The 17798-nt window shown below is 41.8% G+C and overlaps 1 protein-coding gene across 4 annotated transcripts in view; it reads right to left on the bottom strand.

Moving 5' to 3' along the window:
* Window positions 1–17798, bottom strand: part of MID1 (midline 1) — a 350223-nt gene that overhangs the window by 22877 nt on the left and 309548 nt on the right. For all 4 annotated transcript variants that reach the window (XM_044988836.1, XM_044988757.1, XM_044988916.1 and 1 more), the window contains 4 exons: window positions 17281–17388; window positions 10247–10395; window positions 5670–5797; window positions 2170–2313 (listed from right to left, as the gene is read on the bottom strand). In XM_044988836.1, coding sequence (XP_044844771.1) covers window positions 2170–2313; window positions 5670–5797; window positions 10247–10395; window positions 17281–17388 — 529 coding nt within the window. The remainder of the gene's footprint in view (window positions 1–2169; window positions 2314–5669; window positions 5798–10246; window positions 10396–17280; window positions 17389–17798) is intronic.

Raw genomic sequence — 17798 nt, 5'->3', positions numbered from 1 at the left:
GAGAGTGGTGCCTAAATGCAGGCTGCAGTGAAGCAACTCTCTCTGCTTGTGATCCACAGCCAGAACCCCATTTCTTGGAGTCAGGAAGCTTAGGTGCCTGCCAGACTCCACACAAAACAAACAGGAAAAGAAAGACAGAGGTGAAAGTAAGCCGGTACAGTTCGGTACGGCATACCGGCAAGGGCCGGTATGCTGTGATGGACCAGACCAGCTTCCCCAGGCTAGCGCTCTAAAGGGCCCGGGGCTCTCTGCAGCAGCTGGAGCCTCCCAGGGCTCCGGCAGCTGGGCTCGGGCAGCGCTTTAAAGGGCCCAGGGCTCTTGCCACTGCCGGGAGCCCTTTAAAGTGCCGCCCGAGCCCTGCCGCCTACCCTAGGGCTCAGGCAGCTGGGCTCGGGCAGTGCTTTAAAGGTCCCAGGGCTCCTGCTGCCTACTGATTTAAAGGCTGCACCTCTTCGGTTGAGGTCACACCCCCGCTCAGGATTCCGGCGTACCGGTAAGTCCTTTAAGTTACTTTCACCACTGCCATTTAGCCACACAATTACGGTACTCACCTGGGATGTGGCAGACCCCTGTTCAATTTTCTATCCTGTCTGAAGGGGAGAAGGGATTCACTCTGGGGTCTCCCACCTCTCAGGTGAGTGCCCTGAACTCTGAACTATGGGTTATTCTGACATGGGTCTTGCTCGGTTACTCTTGTTGAAACCATTCAACATATATAATTATAAATTATAAATTATATATAATTATAAATAATTAAATATGCACTGGGCCAGAGAGAGAGACTGCCACTATAGTTCAGTGCCTAGGACACTCCCTAGATACATGGGAGAACCTGTTCACAGTCCTTCTCTTCAATAGAGAGTAGGGCGCTTGAACCAGGGTTTCTCTCATCCTGGGCAAGTACCCGAATCACTGGACTACAGGTATAAGGCAGGCAGCTTCCTCTTCCAAAAATTTGAGCTTTAAGTACCTAAGTATCTTTGTGGATTTGGACCTATTTTTAGTAATTTACAGTAATAAAAAATAGGGGGTTCATTACTGGTAGAATAGTTGCCTAGAAATAAGTTAACCCTTAAGGAACAAGAAGTTAAATTTGGTCTTTCATAAAACTCCTAGTATCAAGGCAAAGGAAAATGTTCTACTATAAGTTATATAGGACAATGCAAGGGTTAGTGTAATTATAAAAACTGAGTCAAATAAAATCACCACGTCAATAGTTTTTTCCCCACTGATGTTTACTCCTTTTGACTTTAATACAATGAGAGAAGCTTCACACTGAAACGAATCCCTACTTTCTGTAGCCCTACAGACAATGGAAGTTGGTAGGAAAAACCTTAATTTTTATCCCTAAGAGTAATTTTTTTTCAAAAGAACCTAAGTGACTTAGGAGCATGGGTCTAACTGAAAGTCAGTGAGACTTAGCCACTTTTGAAAGTAGGCTCCTTAGTCACATAGGTGCTTTTGAACATAAGCACTTGAATAGCCTTTGACCAAATCTTGCCTTCAAGCACATGAATAATCCCTTTTAAGTCAATAGCACTACTTGCTTAAAGTTAAGCACATACTTAAATGTTTTGGCAGATCAAGGCCTTAATTTAAAGAAATCAGATTTTCAAATGAGTACAGTTTCATTGGGTAATGAGTTCTTTTGAAATTCTCACCATAAGTGTTTCAATGGGAGCTATCGGGTGCTAAGTGTTTTAGAAAATCTGGCCCTGGCCATCTGGCTTTGCTTATACTGGCAATACCACTGCTCAGAATTTATAACTACAGTGCATACATTTTAAACTCACTTAAAATCATACAAATAGTCTAAAAAGTTACGAATACTCCTTAGCTCTTATGAGATGGATTGTATTTGTACCATTAGGAATCTATTATTGTTTTTTAAACTCCCACCCTACTACACTCCTCGCACTCCCACTCCTACTACATTAGCAAACGTACACATATAAGGAATTCAAGCTACACAAGTTTTTAATTTGAAAATCCTTAAAATCATTATAGTCACTGGACTTTAAATATAGAAACAGAGCAATAAAAATGTATAGGAATTATGTTTTTTTCTCCCTTTTCTTCTTGACTTCTGTATATATTTGTATTTGAAGGCATGTAATGTGCTGACACTCACAATTAAACAGAACTGAAAATTAGAAGATTTATACTTACTAACTACATTAGCTTGTCCAGTATAGATGGTATATTGCAGCTCATATGAGACCACACTGAATTCATCATCTGAGGTCCAGTGGACAGTGATTGTGTCGTAGGAAGCTGTACAGAGCTCTTCTCTAATGGTTGGAGGGTTAGGAGCTGTGAAAAAACAAGAACAACTGTTAGGGAAAGGAGCTGACTGATTTAGTAGGGTACTTTCCCTTTCACCTCTGAGAGTAATGTGCAAATTTTAGATGGGATTTTATGGCCATACTGTACCACAGATTTTTAGGCAGAACTTAGAAATGTAGGGTTGGAAGGGCCCTCAGGATGCCAACTTCTTGCTAACATCAATGGGAACTTCTTAAAAACAGATGATGTGGCCCTTAGATGGGTAGTTTAAAAATCAGTTTCCAGGAATTCCTGTCATAAAATTCCCACCATCCCTGGGGCAGGTCTTAAAAATCCTTTCACATCTAAGTAGCTTTAATATGAATAGCCCCAATGAGGTCAGTGGTACTAATGACTCACAGAGAAGGTTGTACATAAATGACCCAATTGCACCTGAATTAAAAGTAAATGAAAAAATGGACTACACGTGTTTTTTGCTGGCAGTTCTCAGACTGTCATTTATTTTAACATAACATTTTTAAATTGTATTTTGCTATTAAATATGTTTATATTTTAAAGCTTCTATTTTATGTGTTATGCAAGGATTAAAGAGGTAGACTTTGTTCCAAACAGCATTTTTCATTTATGTAAAAGAGGCAACTGAGAGGAAATGCTCAAATGTGACCATGATTTGTGCTGCTCTAAATATTGTAGCACAGAAGCTCGTCAGCGCATTTTTTTCCAAACCGAGGAACCCTTGGGACATATGGGTATTAACGAAAAAGGATGAAAATCAGCTAAAATAAGAACATTCATTCCAGAATGGGAATATAAGCAAAAGAAAAAGAAAACAATTCTCTGAAAGGGATATTGCTGCAATTTAGATAGTGTATATTAACTGATGATATATTGTGAGAGAATCTATTGCAGTGTTGCTACCCTGAGTTCTCTTTGAAATATTAGAGGCTGACATTCATGGCTTTTAGAAATACCTGACTTGCTATCAGAATAACTTACTGGAGATGTTTTTTTAAACCCTGTTGTATCCTATTCTTCCTCCTCTATATAGTGTTGTTCCTTCAGTTTAGAAAAATCTGATTAAAAGGAAATAAACTGATCTTTGGATCTAGGCTGGGGGATCCCATTTTGTGGGACTGTAATAAACTGAAATGCTTGTGCTTTCATTCTCTGACATGCCTAGTACAATAGGATCCCAATCCCAGTTGAGGCTTCTAGGCAGTACCGTAGCACAAATAATTAATCATAATTTAAGGGAAGATGATAGTTATTATAATTGATGGTTAAATGGTAACTATTATAAAACCTAAGGGAGGAGGAGCCTAAGAGATTGAGGCACCCAATTCCCTTTGAATTTCAACAGGGATTGAGTGCCTAATTCCCTTCATCCCCTTGGAAAACACCAGTGTGAATTTTCTCTTTTTGTGCATGCACAGGGGTTCCAGCTGAAGAGTACAGATATTCCTGCTCTAAAGTCACAGAATAGGGAGGATTTGAGACAGAGTGGGAGGATTTTATCTGATGCTCCTGCTATGTACCTAGCCTTCCCTGAAACTAGAATATGGGTGATGTTTCCGGAGCATTACTTATTTCATGAACCAGCTAGACTACAATAGTATACATGGAATTCCTCCAGATGTGAGAGGAGTTCCTTGCCTGAAAGTGGCTTTCCATATCTTTCCAATAAATTTAGATGTCTGAATGCAAAATCCATCCTTGGACCTGTAGCCCTGAGGGCTTTTGTCTATAAAGCAATGAAATAGATACATCTCTATAAGTTGTTTATTCACCAGTGGTAAATGTAATAGGGGAAATTTTCTTTAATTGGTAATCCAAGTACCAATTTATCTTAAAAAAAAATTAACTATTTCAGAACATCATGAGTGAGGAAACACAATGGAATAGAAATTGCTTATAAAGGGCTAGATTCTGCAACATTTCATCATTGTGAATAGAACTTTATTACACAAATAGCTCTACTGTTTTCAGTGAAACTCCTCATCAACTAAGATACTACTCATAATGAGGAAAGGGAATAAATTCTGGACCTAACGGAATAGCCAAGCATATAGGACTACTGACGTATATATAATTTCTTTATTTCAATACTCATGTATGAGATACGAGAAATCTAGGTAGACTGTATTTTGTGCTCAGACACTTTGGATTTCCTGTTTGTATTTTGCAATTTGAGCCACACATTATTTATTAGTATGAAAGACTAATCTTGTAAATACATGGGTAGGTAGGCCATTCTTGACTGGATAGCCAAATAATGAAAATGTTAGATAAACAGACCTATTATGTTGTTCTCCCAAACCTGAGTGTGTGCTATTTCACAGAACTGAAGTCTGGTCTATTGTGGGTTGAATTTGAGGAAGCGGGTAATTGAATGCTGGCATCCCAACTGGGACAGAATTAATACTGGGGTGCCTTCTCTGGTGGAGTATGGCATGTCCTTGTGAAATCCCATCTAAACTGAATTTTTAAGTGCTCTTTGAACAATGCTGTGTGTTTTGGATTTCCACATTCTCACTCTTAGTGTTGGCTGCTTATAGGCTGTCCAAAATTAGAGTCACTGTCATGTTTTTTCTGTTTTCAATTAATTAAACTGAAATGAATTGTTCTAGTTCTGGCACCAAAAAGAGAACAGTCTTGATTTCAGCAATTTGTTTTTCTTTGTGAATGACTAAATATTCTGTGATTGTAGATAACGCAATCTGTTTGGAAGGGCCCAATCTTGCAGATTTACTCAGGCAAAATACCCATTTAACTTAATGGGATCTTTGAGAAAGTAAAAACCGTAGGATCAACACATGTAGCAGTGAAAAAAGATGCCACACATTATACAACCCTGAACACTGTCAGCGCCTTCAGGTACTTCATGGGTGAAGTGTACTGTATGTGTTGATCCACAAAGACTTCTCTCATTGCTGATTCCTTAGTGCTGGTTATTAGAATTGCTTCTGGTTACTAATATACGGCTAAACTGCCTTGAACAGCAACAGTAATCTGCCTTGAACACAAGGCAGTGCACAGCAGCACTGGCCTAGGGGTAGAACAGGGAACAAATTATGATTCCGAGCTAGGATACAGTCCCTACTTCTCCATCGCTCCAACGTGGGGTGGGGTGAGGGGAATCAGTGCACATCATGTACTGGGCTCAATTTATTTCCCCCTCCATGTCCACTTAACTGTGCTGGCCAGAGCACTGGGCAGGGAGGAGGGGACAGAGGCAAGACCACACCTACTCCTCACTCTTGTCCCTCACTCCCTTCCCTTCCCCCTGTGTTACGGGTAATGCATGCAGGGAGTCTAATGGCGATGGGACAGTGACAATCCTGGCCATACTATTTTATAAGTGAATTAATCATTTAAAAAAATACCTGTAAGATAATCGAGGCATTCCAGCAATTTTTTCTCCCTGGTAAAATCAAGTGCAAAAGTATCGAAAGTATCATTGAGATTAATTTCAGGGATTAACACCTGGGAGGATGCAGTAGCCATGGAGACCCTATAATGGAAAAACACAAGGATGCAGTAGTTTTCACATTCATCTCCTAATCATCAGAATCATCAACCCCAAATTGTCACATTTTTACAACCATTTTAAAAAACATATTGATTTAGTGCTCTAACCTGTAGTTCTTACTTCTGTAAGCAAACTCTGCAGGGTCAGGCCATTACATGGCCGCCTCCCATTTTGCTATGTTGAACTATTTTACCGTACAACGTTAACAAAATTACAATCAAACATCAATAGGTTTTAAAAAATGGAAAAGCAGGGTTTTTTCCTTCTCCTGTTGAACAAAATTCTTCTTAGAAATATTTTTATTTGCTTCTGCTGTGTATTAAACAGCCCTGAACAGATGCTGTATCTCTCTCAACCACAGCCTTGTTAAGCAGCTTCCTGCTCCAGGCATTCCTTCGCACATCTGTCTCAGAAACTGTGGCTTTAGTTCAGACTGTCACACCTCCCTCAGTTGTTAAACAAGTTACATAATTTTTAGCTTCAAAAAGTGCAGAGTGAAAATTAAACAAACAGACGTCAGAATGTTTTATCTTTAAATGCTTAGCCTTTTTGTTGTAAAATGAACGTGCAGAATAATGTTTTTTCAAACCTGAAATGCTTGCTTGCCTAGCTCACATCAAAAATTGTATTTATTTTTCCAGTAAATGTCATGCATCTGTAGACAAGCTTTTTCAGGAAAATTAGGTCTAAGATAGATGCTGCATTTGGAACTTTTCAGGCTGATATCTAAAAGACATGTCAGCGGGAACCAGGAGTGTAAGTGGATTGTGATGTTTACAGAAAATTCAGGAGAGAATTCTCATCTATTTGAGCAAACAGATTCAGTTTCCTGCTGTTACAGCAGGGAACAGCTAATTGTGTCAATCTGGAGGCAGCTATACAACTTTCAATCAGTTGCATTTGTCTGTCATTCATGAGGCACAGATAAAAATATTTTCATTGCTCGGATGAACCCTTTTCCCAAAACAGAAAATTTCATTGCAGACCTGGCTCAAGAGATTAAAGTCTGACCTCCTATTCCTCAGAATTTTAATTTTCACGAATCTCTTTTGCTTCACATGGTCTTTGGAAAAGTACAATGGGAATGGATTAAAAATGAGTTAGATCATCCATCTCACCAGGATTTTAAGAATGGTTTTCTGAAACTTAATGTTTCTATCCCTAAAGGAAAAAAAAGACTCATTGGTTTCTTTTGGACCTTATATTACATTAGGTTTGGTCAAAATTTTTGTACCTGGCCTTCTGTACCAGAAGCCCCACACTGGGGTTGCTGGGAAGAACAGAGGTGCATTTGTGAACAAAGCAACTGCTCCTGAGTGTCTCCACACACCCTATACGGAAAAGGTCTCTACCTTGGCCCCGCCTAGGCTGGACTAATGATGGTATTACGCATGTAATGGCATCCATTTTAAGTGGATTCTGTGACCCACAATTTAATGAGCAAATGGCATGATGTAGACCTATGTCCTTCTGGTTCAGAGGTAGATTTCACTTCCCCCAGCTCTCCCTCCAGCACTTCACTCACATAGCATCTGATTACTAAGGCTTTATGTAAAGGAAGTGGATTTCATTAATAGGATGAATAACCCACTAACTAAAAACTCCTGTGGTAAGCATGGTTTCCCACTGTGCCCACAGCAAAGAATTTTATACTGCATTCCCTTTGAAATAAGTGCATGAAAAAATGCAGTGTACATAACTTTAAGAAATCAGTTTTAGCCACTGGAGCTTAGGGCCCTATAGAGGTGACTGCATGCACACTCTAGCAGCAAGCAACATTTTACACATCACTAGAGCTGAGAGAATCATTTGTGGTGAATAATTTATTGAACAAATTTAGCCTCTTCCTCCATTTTGTAAATTGTCTGTGAGCAGTTTATGATTTTCTCGGATTTATTCTTATTTGAAATTATTCATTGGTCCGCAGAGCGTTCACAAGTAGAGCTGGCCTAAACTCAGATTTCTGGCTCATGAGAAATTTTAACATTTTGAAATGTGGTTTTGTTTTGATTCAGAAACCCATCCCTACATTTTCTTTTGGAAAAACCGACACATGGTGTTTCTGAAACAAAATATACTCCCCAGAGTGAGGGCTGCTGACTACAACTGACATTCTTGCTATTGCTATTAGCTATTAGCAGTGGTGAAACTCACAAGAATGTCAATTTCACTCAGCAGCTGCAAGGGTTTCCCAGGATCTGTGGTTCCAGCGCAGCCCTGCCATGTGGATTATCCTGGGGTCAGGGACCCCAGGCCTTCCAGACTGGCTTGCTCCAGGATTGCCTATTCAGAAACTGAGCAACACAGGGACCCAGTTGTCAAGGGAGTCTGGAAGCCTTTGGGTCTCAAGCCCAGGAGCAGTCTACATGATGGGTCTGCCGCAGAGCCATGGACCCTGGAAGCCTGGGGTCCCCGGCCCTGGAGCAGTCTGCATCACAAGTCTCCCCAGCAGCCAATCAGGCAAGCTGGCAGGGAACCAAGCAGTGTTCCACTGGAACATTGACTATGATTTGGTGAAATTTCACAAGTAATTTCTGGTTTGATGAACTTGCATTTTCCAATGAAAATGTTTTGAGAAGATTTCCAACCAACTCTATTCACGAACATTTTGTCATAGGTACAGGTCTATAATATGCAAGAAGCATTGATTAATTTTGACTGAACACACCTGTCACATGGTGTTATTACTGTTCTCTGACTGGATGAGTGAAACTCTTGCAATCACTTGTCTGGTGCAAATATATTAAGGTTTTTGAGTTCAAAATGGATTTTCTGTGAATATTCTAACACTCACTGAAAATGTATTGTATCTGCAAATATTTCTGCACAAAGATTAATTCTCTAGAATATTGAGAAGTGGACAAATTCCCACACCCTTACTCATGTTGAATTGTACTTTACTACGTGAGTGATCCCATTAACTTCAAAGGGACTGCTCATGGGGTAAAATACAATTCACCGTAAGTAAACGTGACAGAAACTGGCCTATAAAGTAAACACCAAAAGTGGGTCTAACACAGCCAAATCAAATTTAGGTTCCATGGCTGAGAATTCTATTACACCTGGTAAAATTTACACATGGTCTATAGATCCACTGATGTCAATGGGACTAACTCAGAATATGTAAAGTTAAGGACATGTAATAGTCTTTGTAGGATCTGGGCTTAATTTTTTATTCAGGAATAAACTGACATTCCAAATCTACTCCCAACACTCCAGTGTACGCCACTGGTTTATATCAGAGATGAAATAAAGAAAGCTCTGAGGGATGAAGGAGTTGTTTTGGGATTTCAGTCATCTGCAGAGGGTCTCTCAAAGAGGTAGAAAGAGTAAAAATAAATAACAACACAGATCCTTATGACTTAGAGTAGGCCAGCACTTAGACTAGCTGTATCATGTGAAGACAAAGTGACCCCATAGACAAAAAAAACCCAAACAAAAAACAGTTGGACAAAGATGTAAATATTAGTAGAAAGACAAGCTCCAAATATGAGCCCCACTTCTTTTTTTGTTATACTGTAGAGTCCATATTATCATAGATACAGCTACTTTGCTTCCCCGCGCCCCCATCTCAACAGAATATTGACGCCTAGTTAGACATTTTCATGGGAACATGTAGATTTTAATGAAATTCCAGCAGAATCCAGGCAGGGTTCCACTGAAAATCTGTCTCATCTACTGCCATCTCACCCACAAAGCTCCTTGGCTGTCTGCCCAGGAGCCCAGTCTGTAAGGCTTGTGGCTCTTCCACTTCTCACGACATGCTTGGCAGGCTAATAGGAAGCCAGGAGCCTGAAGCCTTACGAGCCCTGGCTCCTGAGCTCCCTGTTCCTTGGCAGCCTGGCTTTCCAGGCTCCCTAGCCTTCAGCAGCTCAAAAGCCCTGGGAATGCTGGCTCCCAAGCTGAAAGCTGCCTGGTTCCTCACCTGGTGGGCCGCTGGGGTTTTTGGCAGCTTAGGGAGCCTTAGAAACAATTTGAAATTTCAATCCTTCAGGAAAGTTCATTTTTCTTTCCACTTTGGATTTTTTTTCTTTTAAATTTGCAATTTCCCATAGAAGGGGGAATTACAGTTTCTGGCCAGCTCTAATTATAACTGTATTTATCGCCAAACTACCAATTAGTATTTATCAATCTCCATGCCACCTTCTTCATCTATGGATGATGAGGATGATGCAACAATACCTAAAACAGTTCCATTCTCATGTGTCTTTCCTCTTTTAAATAGATGTTTTGATTTAATATTATAGAAAGGCCCTTGACATTTCAAGGCAATACCAATGTTCATTAGTGTAGAATAAAGCAATTCAGCCCCCCTTTATTCTTTGAAGGCACCTACAGCAAGACAAGAGAGCAATCATAACCAATCAACTGCCCTAAATGAAAGCTCTTGCATCTGCCAGGAGGAAGTTCCCTAGCAGTCCATGCCTTTACCTCTCAGTGATATTTTTAGCCGTCTGCAGGAAGCGTGCATGATCATTCTCCTTCAGAGACTGTTCGGCCTGAGAGATGAGAGATGTAGAGCGTTCAATGCACTGTTTGCAGTTTGCAATCTGCTGAGCCAGTTTTCTCAGTCTCACCACCTTGAACAAAAACATAAGAAAATAGTCATATCCACATGCTCACAAATCGCATTAGCATTTACACACTGTGCTCATGGCCATAGTGCAAATGGGGTGTTAACATCAGTGGCTTAACTGACAAGAAAGAGCCTTTTTTAAACCTGCTTTACTCATAGGCCACATTAGCCAAGTCAAAGCTATGTGCTGTTTTACAAAAGGACTGATTTGTTCTTTCTACCTCAACTTTTTCCACACTGGAAACAACAGAGGGGAGTCAAAACAAGCACAGCTAGCCAATTTTCCTTCAGCAAGAACGTCATTTCCTGGCACTTTCTGCTTACATGATAACTAAAAAGTATTTTGATAACACATTTTTCATCACTTCAGGGAAATGGTTAAGAGCAGTTTACAAGATTCATTACTTTTCTTTTAGTCCCAAATTGGTATACACAAAAATGACCTGAAAACAAAACTTGACTAAGGGGATTGGTTCATGTTCACTAACAATAAATATATGTTCATCCTTTTTATTTTATTATATGTTTGTTCAGATCCTAACCTGTCGTGTGGAATGAATTTGGCTACTCAGAAGCACAGCTATAAATGGAGAATTGATTGTGCTTCTGCTATACGTAGCAAGGAAGTAGCCAGTCAGGAAATGCACACGAGATACGACATTGTCCTGGAAAGTACCATTAGCTGGAAGGCTAGGGAGGGGACCAATCAATCTGCCTTTTAGAGACAATGTTGGCTCCTGAAGCCTCTTAGTTCCTGAAAGCTCTGGGAATCCTTCCTATTTCTATAAAATCATCATCACCACCACCACATAGTTCCAACAGGAGGGGAAAAAAGGAAGGAAATCTAATAACTTTGGACCTCAGAAGGACATTAAGCCCTGGCTATGTATAAAATCAGGAAATTAATCATTAAGTGGATTAGCAGAAAGATCATAATTGTATACTAAAGTTAACACAAACTCTAAGAGTCTCATTAATTAAATAATAAACATTGTAGTTGCTCAGGCCTGGTCTACACTACGCGTTTAAACCGGTTTTAGGAGCGTTAAACCGATTTAACGCCACACCCATCCACACTAAGAGGCCCTTTATATCTATATAAAGGGCTCTTTAAACCGGTTTCTGTACTCCTCCCTAACGAGAGGAGTAGCGCTAATATCGGTATTACCATATCGGATTAGGGTTAGTGTGGCCGCAAATCGACCGTATTGGCCTCCGGGCGGTATCCCACAGTGCACCATTGACCGCTCTGGACAGCAATCTGAACTCGGATGCAGTGGCCAGGTAGACAGGAAAAGCCATGTGAACTTTTGAATATCATTTCCTGTTTGCCCAGCGTGGAGCTCCGATCAGCACGGGTGGCGATGCAGTCCGAAATCAAAATCCAAAAAGAGCTCCAGCATGGACCATACGGATGTGATCACTGTATGGGCAGGCAAATCTGTTCTATCAGAGCTCCGTTACAGAAGACGAAATTCCAAAGCATTTTTAAAAAATCTCCAGACAGAGGCCACAGCAGGGACTCAGCACGCCGCTGTGTGACAAACGTAATGGAAAGCCAAAGAATCAAATGGACGCTCATGGAGGGAGGGAGGGGGGACTGAGGACTCAAGCTACCCCACAGTTCCTGCAGTCTCCGAAAAGCATTTGCATTCTTGGCTGAGCTCCCAATGCCTGTAGTGTCAAACACATTGTCCGCGGTGGTTCAGGGCATAGCTCGTCAATTTACCCCCCTCACCCACTCCCAGAAGTAAAAGGGAAAAAAATCCTCTCTTGACTCTTTTAAATGTCACCCTATGTTTACTGAATGCTGCTGACAGACGCGATGCTGCAGCAGTCAATGGCAGCATCCTCGCCCCCCCTCCTTGGTGGCTGATGGTACAATATGGCTGATATCCATCGTCATCATCAGCCTTGTGGCAGATGGTGCAGTACAATAGGACTGGTATCCGTCCTCATCATCAGCCCATGAGTGCTCCTGGCTGGCCTCCGGTGAGGTCGTCTGGGGGCGCCTGGGTAAAAAACTCCTGATCATTCCCAGTAGATGGTACAGAACGGCTGGTAACATCTTCATCATAGCAACAGGGGGCTGAGCTCCATCAGCCCCCGCCCTTCATGTGTAAAGAAAAGATTCTGTTCTGCCTGGACTATCATAGCAGCTGGAGGCTGCCTTCCCCTCATTTTATCTCACTAACAAGTCACTGTTTCTTATTCCTGCATTCTTTATTACTTCATCACACAAATGGGGGACACTGCAACGGTAGCCCAGGAAGGCTGGGGGAGGAGGGAATCAACAGGTGGGGTTGTTGCAGGGCCACCCCCTGTGAATGGCATACAGCTCATCATTTCTGCGGGATCTGACACAGAGCGGCTGTGCTCGCTGGTTCTCTGATACACTGGTTCTCTAGTACACTTGCCCCATATTCTAGGCAGGACTGATTCTATTTTTAGATACCATAAAGGAGGGATTGACTCAGGGAGTCATTCTCATTTTTGTCTTTTGCGCCCCCGGCCGATCTCAGCCAGGGGCACCTATGACAGCAGCAGAGGGTACAGCACAAAAGGACTGGTAACCCTCATCTCATTGCCAATTTACAATGGCATGGTAGATGGTACAGAACGGCTGATAACCATCTCTGCTATCATGCAAAAGCAAATGAATGCTGCTGTGTAGCACTGCTGAATCGCCTCTGTCAGCGGCATCTAGTGCACATATGGTGACAGTGACAAAAGGCAAAACAGGCTCCGTGGTTGCCATGCTAATGGCGTCTGCCAGGGCAATCCAGGGAAAAAGGGCGCGAAATGATTGTCTGTCGTTGCTTTCCCAGAGGAAGGAGTGACTGACGACATTTACCCAGAACCACCCGTGACAATGATTTTTGCCCCATCAAAAACTGGGATCTCAACCCAGAATTCCAAGGGGCGGGGGAGACTGCGGGAACTATGGGATAGCTACGGAATAGCTACCCACAGTGCAACGCTCCAGAAATCGATGCTAGCCTCGGACCGTGGATGCACACTGCCGAATTAATGTGCTTAGTGTGGCTGCATGCACTCGATTTTATACAATCTGTTTTACTAAACCGGTTTATGTAAAATCGGAATGATCCCGTAGTGTAGATGTACTCTCATTCTGCTGCCAGATAATTGACTGCAATGGGAGTTATGCATCCTGAGCGGAAGTGAGGGTACATATTAATTTGTTTTAGGACAACTGAGTCCATAAGCAAAAATAAAATATTCCTTTTAGGAAATTTAAAAAAAAAAAAAGGTCAATGTTGAACAAGGCTGTAAATCTTTAACATTGATATTTTCCCACAAAATAAAGCAATGAATGAAGATAAATTGCTACGGAAACGTACAAATTGTGATGATAATGTTCTGGGTGGTTCCTAATGTGATCTACTGCTACAGCATATTCACAGTGGTTGGCTGCTACTATTGCTGAGTATTTGCATGAAACAAACATTTGTCACCTGCTCTTCAAAGAAAAAAGATCATAATATACTTTCAGTATAATTCACTATTGATATAATCTACCAAACAGCATCTCCTCGCCCTCACAAAACATTAAGGACTAGATTGCAGAACCATTACTCACGTTGGTGAGCACTTACAGGAGGAGTCCCACTGAAGCCAGTAGGTAACTCATGTGAGGCAAGGGGCACAATCCAACCCTCATTTAATTGATTGTTTCTCATGAACACACTGTACGGGGGTAGGTAGATAGCTAGGAGAGGAGCCATTTGTTTAGATACTGTACGTATGTTGGGGGTTGTTCTATGCAGAGCAAGACATGCTCTATGTGTGCGTTCATGAAGAGACAGCATTTCAGCATATACTGCCCTAGGCAGTGACACGTTCACTGCCTGAACATGCAAGTTTTGTTCAGCTCTTTACTGTGGTGTTCATTAACAAACCAAGTCATTAACTGAAGAAATGTCACACAATGCACTTTAGGCACCAGAGGACACTTTCCTGGTTGGCAGGCCCAATGTCTGAACTAGTATTTTTCAGCTTCTTTATATAAACAATAGATGATAAATCTGGAAAGGAAGAACCTCCCTTCCTCTACTGCAGGAATGTCCTCTGTACTTAACACATCTCATCTGACATTTAAATGCCTAATTTAGTTAAGTACACTTCACGTGATTACACAAGTATACAACAGTGCATTAAGGGCTAGCTGTTGCACATAGCCACAGTCCCATGTCAGAGCCCTCTTCCTTATAACAAGAGCTGGAGCTCCAGTCTGGAGTCCATAGCTCTCTAGCCACAGTCACGGGCCAAAGGGGAGTTTGGCAGCAGGGCCGGCTCCAGACCCCAGCGCAGCAAGCACGCGCGTGGGGCGGCCCTTTCCCGGGGGGGCAGCAGGCTGGGCCGGCGGACCTGCCGCAGTCATGCCTGCGGGAGGTCCACCGGAGCCCCGAGACGACCAGACCTGCCGCAGGCATGACTGCGGAGGGGGCGCTCGTCCCGCGGCTCCAGTGGACCTCCCGCAGGCATGACTGCGGACGGTTCGCTGGTCCCGCGGCTCGGCTGGACCTCCCGCAGGCATGACTGCGGCAGCTCAAGCGGAGCCGCCGGACCTGCGAACCGTCCGCAGCTGCGGGAGGTCCAGCCGAGCCGCGCGACCAGCGGACCCTCCGCAGTCATGCCCGCGGGAGGTCCGCTGCTCCCGCGGCTCCGGGGCGCCTCCCGCGCATGACTGCTTGGGGCGGCCAAAAAGGTAGAGCCGCCCCGGTTTGGCAGTCTTGTGCCTCCTAGAACTCCTTTGTGGAATAGCTGATGTGCCTTCTTTAAAGAGGGTTCAACATGCACTCTGTTCTATGGCTTTGCTGCTCAGTGTGAAGGAGGGAGGGACAGGACATGGCTACACCCCTGCCTTGACCCATTAGCAAAGGCTAGCATATACAGGTGATAACTCTATCTCTGGGCTCCTTGGATAGACCTAAACTAGAACATTTTGTACTTGTTTTCCAGCAGCTCTGAGCAGGTTTTCATGACACGTTGATAAAAATCCCTGACCCCTGTCTATACCAGTGCTTACCCCGTTGGTAGTACTGGTATAGCTGTTACACCATTGTTGGAAAACAGGTAGAAACTTTTCCAGTGTTGTGCAAGGACTCCCATTGTGCCTGGCCTCTGGAGGCCTGCTTGTGGCCTCACATTCCCATGAGGGGGCTGGGCACAAACAGGTCTTTAATATTTGTTTTAAAATATTTCTTAAAAACAAATCATCAGCAGCAGCAACCTTATCGGTAATGAAGAGCCTCATCAAAACAATCCAGAGTGTGCAAGTGGTGCAGATTTTAGGAAGGAGCCAGATATTTTTCAAGTATTTATGGGGTTATTAGACGTCTATTTTTTTAAAACAGAAAAAAGAATGGGGCAGAGTCTGATCCTAGTTACACTGGACAAAATCCAAAGTAACTAATGAAATCTATAAATTTTCACTGGTGTAATTGAGATCGGAATCTGGTATAGGATCTTTTAAAGATGAAATCTATATGCATAATGGGCAGCTCTGAATGAATAGGAAGTTTGCCATGAACTTTGACAGCAGTAGGGTTGGGCTCAATGTATGCAGAAAGAAGATTATGCAGAAGGCTGGCTTACTACATCCTGAAGGGAGATGTATTTTGTTAACATTATGAAGAAATTCAAGATCTGTCAAATAACAAATGGGAACTGTGGTCTTCAAACATGTTGAAGTCAGCCCTTGCCTACAGCCTTTTTTATTTCAAGTTAATTGGAATATCTTGACAGCTAAGTGAACCATTTAACCTGCCCTTGACTATATTCCTTGTCTGAGCTTTTCCCACACAAGAAGAGTTTGTTTCACTCTTCCAGCTACTTTAGCAGCTAAAGAATAAATGCAATGCTCCAAAAGAAACAAGAATAATGATCTAAAACTAAGATGTTCCTTAATTTAGCAGGTAGCTAGATCAATTTTAAACTTGAATGTATATCTGAGATTCGCCTTATTCATTAGGTTTACACTAACAATCACTGTCCTGCAGTTATTAGTAAAGCAATGGCATTGAATTTACATTCCCAATATTTTTAGACAGTAAAAATCTCAAACCATTTTCTGTAAAATCCAAGTTAAAATTCCCCATTGCAATCTTTAAAAAAGTGTTATCTTGAAAGTAATTGCTCTCGTCTGTAGAGTTATTTTGTATAAATGTCTTTAATAAATAATTTAGGTTTATACGGAATAAAATATTAATGCAGATGACTGGAGAGCAAATCCTGTGATATAGTAAATTCTTGCTATCGGCAAATGCCTTCAGATTTCTGAATCTGAAGTCCCTCATTTTATTAATATCTTTTGATAAGTGAAATCACATCCTTGTTGGAAAATGTTATATAAATTGTTTGATTTTTTAAAATCATATTACATCACAAAAAAAGAACCTTAAGCACCAAAATCGCATAAGGTTAGATTAACACTAAATGCAGCAAAGAATCCTGTGGCACCTTATAGACTAACAGACGTTTTGCAGCATGAGCTTTCATGGGTGAATACCCACTTGCATCCGAAGAAGTGGGTATTCACCCACGAAAGCTCATGCTGCAAAACGTCTGTTAGTCTATAAGGTGCCACAGGATTCTTTGCTGCTTCTACAGAACCAGACTAACACGGCTACCCCTCTGATACTTAACACTAAATAACACTCAATAAGTTTTAAGTGATGACTGAATGTTTACCCAATACAGACAACAGACAGCATCTCCATTCACCTAAAAGTGACAGATGGGAAGGAGTATCCAAAGACTCTTGTAAGTGTGTATTAATAGCACATTAAGTCGAGAACTCACGGAAGTTGCAGAGCATGAAGAAACACTGCTGACCCATTTGAACTATCAGGGGAAGAGCTCTTACCTTCCCTTCCTTTATTTTGGTTCCAATAATTTGTCGTCTCTGTTGGATTATTTCAATGAGCAGGTCACATTCCTCTGTCAGCTTCGTTTCTTGTCGCGATGCATTCACCTGAAGAGCAAGTCACCTTGGTTAGAAAAGTTCTGGTCTTTTTCATTTTATTTTTAATTTAAAATTATCATTTCTAAAATTTTTTTTGCATTTTTCATTTTGTTTCATAAATTTTGTTCTGTTTACTTTCTCTCTTCTGGACCTTGTGAAATATGGATATGAAAGTGCTCTGTCTGGACTTTTGAATAATGTATCACTGTACAGACAAACTCATCACTATTTCTAACCGAAGTCAAATACGGCCTGTCAGGTGCTGTGTAACCTCTACTCTAGTTGACATCAGTGAGCGTTGAGAGCCCTCACCATCCTTCACTGGGTGCTTAGCCCTCACAGAATCAAGCCCTAAGTAGGGTTCAGATAAAGAACATTTATGTAGCTTATTACCACAGCTTATGTAGCTTATTACCACA

This window comes from Mauremys mutica, chromosome 1 (genome assembly GCF_020497125.1).
Source record: "Mauremys mutica isolate MM-2020 ecotype Southern chromosome 1, ASM2049712v1, whole genome shotgun sequence".
Taxonomy (NCBI): Eukaryota; Metazoa; Chordata; order Testudines; family Geoemydidae; genus Mauremys; species Mauremys mutica.
The sequence above is the reverse complement of the archived record's forward strand: the minus strand, read 5'-3'. Positions and strand labels throughout refer to the sequence as shown.